The sequence below is a fragment of the Rhineura floridana genome, chromosome 1 (genome assembly GCF_030035675.1).
Source record: "Rhineura floridana isolate rRhiFlo1 chromosome 1, rRhiFlo1.hap2, whole genome shotgun sequence".
NCBI classification, from domain to species: Eukaryota; Metazoa; Chordata; class Lepidosauria; order Squamata; family Rhineuridae; genus Rhineura; species Rhineura floridana.
The window spans coordinates 101,310,438-101,316,437 of record NC_084480.1 but is presented as its reverse complement, the minus strand read 5'-3'; the positions used below and the strand labels follow the sequence as shown (position 1 = coordinate 101,316,437).

The following is a 6,000-nucleotide window of genomic DNA, read 5'->3' as shown; positions in this document are numbered from 1 at the left end:
TCAGAAATGCTGTATCTATAGCCATGTGTGTAACATTTCCAAGTTTATCCTTTATTTCTGTACTGGTCATTAGATTACAGCCTACATAAAGATCATTGAGTACGTGTAATCATTGTTTTTCTCATTTTTTGAATGCTATCTTAGTCCTCCGTGTTCAAATATCCCAGCTATTCACCAGTCACTCACTGCATAACACTGCAAGGAGAGGTAACGAAAGTCCCACAGCCTATTTTCAAAGCCTTTATCTGAATAGCATCTAAGTTTTGTAGCAAAGACCCTGAAGCAGATGCATAGGCCTGATGACAACAGTAATCCACGATAGACCTAATACTTACTCAATAGGACATCAGGAGCATTTTCTTCAACATCCCCATGTGTCCTCAAATGCTCTTCAAAAAATTTAATCTTACTTTCCATCTTTTTTACTCCAAACAAGATACGTTCTTTCAAATTCAATTGTGCATTTTACATCAGCACCTCAAAGACAAACACTCTATGTCTCATGACATCTCAAGCAAACTTGCTCCACTTCTAAATACTTCTCTGCTGCTTTCAAAATAACCAGCCGTTTTTCTGATGCATTGCTTTGTTCGAGACATAACCGTTTTCTAACGCAAGCAGCAAACCTGTATCAACTTTCCTTTTCTCCACTGTTTGCACTCCAGAGGAAGACATACCACATTGCTGAAAGCACCGATATTTTAAGGTTGGGCCTAGGGTGGAGGCGCGGTTCATTAGAGGGTGGAGCAGCTCGGTGCGTGAGGGCTGGTGGACTAACGCGGTTGGCTTCGTCAAGCAGCTTGCGTCTATCTCTGTGTTTGGTCAATGCAAGTGGAAGGTAAGAATTATAACCTTCCCTCCTTTATGGTCATATCTCGGGGTCCAACAATATGAAAAATTATGACTTTAAAAAAAAATGCTGGCAGCAATCCCTACTTGAGGGACAGCCAATCAGATAGTCTGGTTGTCGGGTCACGTGGCAGAAGTGGTCTGCCAATCAGATAGTCTGGTTGTCGGGTCACGTGGCAGAAGTGGTCTGTATGTGGGCGCGGAGAAAAGGTTGGGAAAGCAACAGAATGGTTCTTTGTATAGTTGAGGGTTGGAGAATGGGTAGAATGAGCGCCAGCAAGGGGGAGGAAGTAGGAGCTACGAAAGAACGCGAGTTGGTGTTGAGAGGGATTATTCTCGTTCTCTGTGGCTTTTCCTTTCATCCCACTTCTCCCAAACTAAGCCAGAAGTCAGTTCCTTGTTAGACTGGAGTTGATTCTCCCCCCCCCCCGCCATGTTGGCTTGGTAGGAATTCAGCAGGTGAAGCTTTTCCCAGTAGTGTATTTACATTCTGGAGAAACGCTTTAGCAGTTGACTTTCTGGACTATTGTTACTGCTCATCATATTTTTGTTTTGGATATATACTTGAGTGCAAAGGAGAGGAGTAGTATACATCCCAGGTAGTATGTATATGGTGAGTGCAAAAAATTCCAGTAGATTCCAAAGGAGATTGAGGGAGGAGAGCCCTACACTGCGTAAAAGAGCTGTTGGGAAACCAGATACACTCTTTTCATTCCTAGGCTTTACACTTCATTCTGTCAATAAACATGCCAATGGTAAAAATCCTGTCTAAACATACACTGGGCAGCAAGTATTCACACATGCAAGGATGACCCAAGATAGTGATTTTGTGTATATTGAAAGGGGAGTAGAGAGGGAATAGATTTGAGTCATTTTTGTGTGCAAAAATCCATTTTTGTGGATTTGCCAATTATGTGCATTTGTGTTTAGGTTTGAGCTTTGCAACTGGTCAGAAATACCTTGCGTTTGTTTGTTGGTTGGTTATATTTATATCACATCATTCCTCCAAGGAGCTCTAGATGGTGTTCATGCTTATCCTGCTTCCTCTTATCCTCGCAACAATCCTGTGGGTTAGGTTAGGTCTGAGGTTACCAACTGCACAATCATGGTTGTACATTTGTAGATAAAGGAGGCTCCTGGTGCTGTTTCCTTCATCCTCAAATTCGTGGAGTGTGATGCATGGAAAAAAATAATGCACTAGAGATGCTAATATTTGAGGTAACTTTACGTGTATTATTGCTTTGATTCTCTTACTTGCATAATCCATGTCCTAATGTCATGCAGTGATTGAAATCATGGTTATCCTCTCATTTTAGAAATTCAAGTCCTCTGATGTTAGGTCCACCCCACCCCAAACAAATAAATAAAAGCATGATCAAAAAATAAATATACAGTGGTGGCCATATGGACTAAGTTGACCTGTTACAAATCTTCATATAATGATAGAGTTGGGGCATGTAAGGACGTCAAGGTCAACCCCTGTCTAATGCAGGAATCCAACTTAAAGCATACCCAACAAGTGACTGTTTAGCTGTCTCTTGAATGCCTCCAGGGTTGGAGAGCCCACCATCTCCCTAGGTAATTGGTTCCATTATTGTACCGCTCTAACAGGAAGTTTTCCTCATGTTCAGCTGAAACCTGGCTTCCTGTAACTTGATTAATTATTCCATGTTCTGCACTCTGGGATGATCAAGAAGAGATCCTGGTCCTCCTCTGTGTGACAACCTTTCAAGTACTTGAAGAGTGCTATCATATTTCCCCTCAGTCTTCTCAATGCTAAACATGCTCAGTTCTTTCAGTCTCTTCATAGGGCTTTGTTTCCAATCTCCTGATCATCCTTGTTGCCTTCCTCTGAACCTGTTCCAGTTTGTCTGTATCCTTCTTAAAGTGTAGTGTCCAGAACTGGACGCAGTACTCAAGATGAGGCCTAACCAGTACCGAATAGGGAGGAACTAGTACTTCACACAATTTGGAAACTGTACTTCATGCAGCCTAAATTAGCATTTGCCTTTTTTGCAGCCACATTGCGCTGTTGGCTCATATTTAGCTTGTGATTAACAACAGTCCCAAGATCCTTCTCGCATGTAGTATTGCAGAGCCATGTATTCCCCATCTTATAACTGTGCATTTGGTTTCTTTTTCCTAGGTGTAGCACTTTGCACTTATTCCCCCACTTATGCTCCAGAGGTTTTCCAGGGATTCATGTTAAGTTGACTGGTCTGTAGTTCCCCAGTTCCTCCTTTTTGCTCTTTTTGAAGATAGGGACAACATTAGCTGTCCTCCAGTCCTCCGGCACTTCACCAGTCCTCCATTATTTCGCAAAGATAATAGACAGCGGTTCTGAGAGTTCTTCAGCCAGTTCCTTCAATACTCTAGGATGCAGTTTATCGGCCCTGCCGATTTGAACTCATTCAAAGTGATTAGGTATTCCTTGACCATTTATCTATCAGTCTCAAGGTCCAATCCTGCCCCTTCATGTTTCCCAGGAGGGTCATAGACCCTTTTTTGGGAGAAGACTGAGCCAAAGTAGGAACTGAGCATTCTGCCTTTTCTTTGTCATCTGTTATCATTTTGCCATCCTCATTGAGTAGCTGTGCCACCATTTCTTTTCTCTGTCTTTTACTATGGATGTACCTGAAGAAGCTTTTTTGTTGCTTTTAGCTTCCCTCACTAACATCAGCTTTTTCTCTTCTTTAGCCTTCCTGACACCATCCCTGCAATTCCATGCTAGCTGTCTGTATTCTTTCTTTGTGTCCTAGCCTTCCTTCACTTCCTGTATGTGTCCTTTTTTTGTTTTCTGGTCATCTCTAAATTTTTCGTGAAGCCCCATTGGCTTTTTCTGCTGTCTTCCTCCTCTTTTCCTTGTTGGAATTGTTTGCCATTCTGCCTTTAGGATTTCCTTTTTTAGACCTCCCACCCATGTTGTACTCCTTTTCTCATTAGCGTCGCTTGCCATGGAATCTTATCATTGTTCTGAGTTTATTAAAATCAGCTTTCCCGAAGTCCAGGGTATGTGTATGGCTACTCTCAGTTATTGCTTCCTTTCAAATCAAGAACTCAAGTATAACATGATCACTTTCCCTCAGAGTTCCTATAACTGGCACTTCATCTACTAAGTCATCTCTGTTGGTTAGAATCAAGTCAAAGATAATTGATCTTCTAGTTCCTTCCTCCACGTTCTGTAGGAGTAAGTTATTTTTAATAATATTTTTAATGTCTTGGAGGGGCCATGTTTGGCAGGATTTATCTCCCGACAGGTATCAGGGTAATTGAAGTCCCTCATTACTACTACATCATGCCTCCTCGAAACATTGGCAATTTGCTTTTCAAAGGTTTCTTCAAATATTTACTTGCAAGGTGGGGTACAAACCCCTACCCCTATTTCACTAGTCACATTTTTCTGCTGCTTTTGCTGGGGATGGGAGAGAAAGACAATTCAGAAGGGGGGCAGGGTTCCCTGTCTATTCTTTCTCTTACCTTAAATTAACATTAGGTGGCTGAATACAGTACACACCTCCTTTTCAACTTTTTTATTGCAGCTTCCAGCCACTTGCTGGAATGGAATAAAATGTCTCTCTTAGCCCTCTGTAGTTTATGAGCCCTGTTGTGTTTGCTGGAGGTACCATGGAAACCAGATCTTTTCTTGGAAGCTCGACAAAGTACAGAAAGCCACGAGGGTCAGTTTAGACATCTAAACTGACCCTCGTGGCTTTCTGTACTTTGGTTAGCGGTTGCTGGAGCGTCCATGAGAACGACTGGTTTCCATGGTAACTACAGCTAACATAGGAGGGTTCATAAACTACAGGTAGTCAAGAGGGACATTCTACTGCATTTCAGCAAAAGCGGGCAGGCTAAAAGCAGCAAAAGTGAAGTTGAAAGGAGGCGCATACTCCACTCAGCCATGTCGAGATGTTAACGTAAGGTAAGAGGAATAATGGACAGGCAACTCCCTTGCGAATTTCTTAAGTAATTTCTACCACTGTAAGCAAAACATCATTAGAGCTTCTGGTTGCTCCTCCCCAAATGATCACATAAAATGCTGGTCGAAATACCAAACCAGCACTAATTGAGGTAGTTTTATTTATCAAGGCAATTCACATGGCAAAATAGGGCAACAGTTCAAAAATCTTGATTCTCCCATTTCTGCTACAGTTTCATCTACACTCTTCCTTGAGTCTTGGGATCTCATCACGCTCCTGGATTTCAGAAATATCAGCAAGGAGGTCAGCTGGCGATTGGGGATGCGGTATGAGGAGTGGGGAGGGACAGTGATGTTAAAAAGACATCTCTCTAGACCTGTTGTTGCTTTTGTTGCCTGGATTGGCCTGCAGAGGCCACACGGAAGTAGTCTTCCTGCCTTGGAAGTGTGCTGCTGTGAGTCAGGCCTGGGTTAGGCAAGATGTTCATGTCCCAAAGAGCACCTCGGTTGGGCTGATGGTAAGAGTGACTCCAGGTCCCATATTATTAGAGATATTGAAATGCTCACACTTCAGTTTTCTGAGCCCTTATGTGGTAGAATTCCAGATGTGGACCTTATAGACCTGAAGGCTTCATTCCTTGTTTTTCATAGTTCAGATAACTGGTTGGGCACAGACAGGCAGCAAATATTATTGATAATTTATATAAAGCACCTACATTTTCTAAGGGCTGTACAGAGATTAAGAGATAAGATGGTCCCTGCCTGCAAGTTCACAGTGTAATAGACACGAAGGGAAAAGAAAGCAGGGGAATTCATGTACCAATTCTTAAAGTTGCATAATGTCAGCAGTGTCATCTGATCAGGACAGAGGGGCTCTTTGCTTAAAGTATGTGCATGCATGCATGCACAGACACATGTTGCCCATAATCTAATCCCTCTTGCTTCATATTAATATCCCTTTAATACAGTACAGTATTAGCAAGGTAAAAGCCTCAGTAAGTTTCAAGGGAACAGTTTCAGACCAGATGACCAGACATTTTTAAATAGTCTGGTTTGAAAATCATCCATCTGTTTGTGTACTGCAAGCCTTTTGTCTTGATCCTGTGCGGATCCTATTTTTGGTCTGTAATAGCAGGGGTTCCCAAACTGTGGTCCATGAGCTTCGTTCAGGCGTATTGCATGTCTATAAATATTCATATTATTTTATTACTTCCTTTATTGCTTATATTGTA

At 42.1% G+C, this 6,000-nt stretch overlaps 1 protein-coding gene across 8 annotated transcripts in view; it reads left to right on the top strand.

Moving 5' to 3' along the window:
* Window positions 1–545: 545 nt before the first annotated feature.
* CEP78 (centrosomal protein 78) overlaps window positions 546–6,000 on the top strand; it is a 35,776-nt gene continuing 30,321 nt past the window's right edge. The window contains exons 1-2 of one of the 8 annotated variants that reach the window (XM_061627402.1): window positions 547–838; window positions 5,002–5,072. Coding sequence is in view for 2 of the 8 variants with exons in the window: in XM_061627421.1 (XP_061483405.1) it covers window positions 1,041–1,059 (19 nt within the window). In the remaining 6 variants the exon portion in view is untranslated. Of the gene's footprint in view, window positions 839–972; window positions 1,060–1,979; window positions 2,068–4,664; window positions 4,772–5,001; window positions 5,073–6,000 lie in introns of those variants that run through there. The other 7 variants (XM_061627395.1, XM_061627431.1, XM_061627378.1 and 4 more) reach the window with 7 other exon arrangements.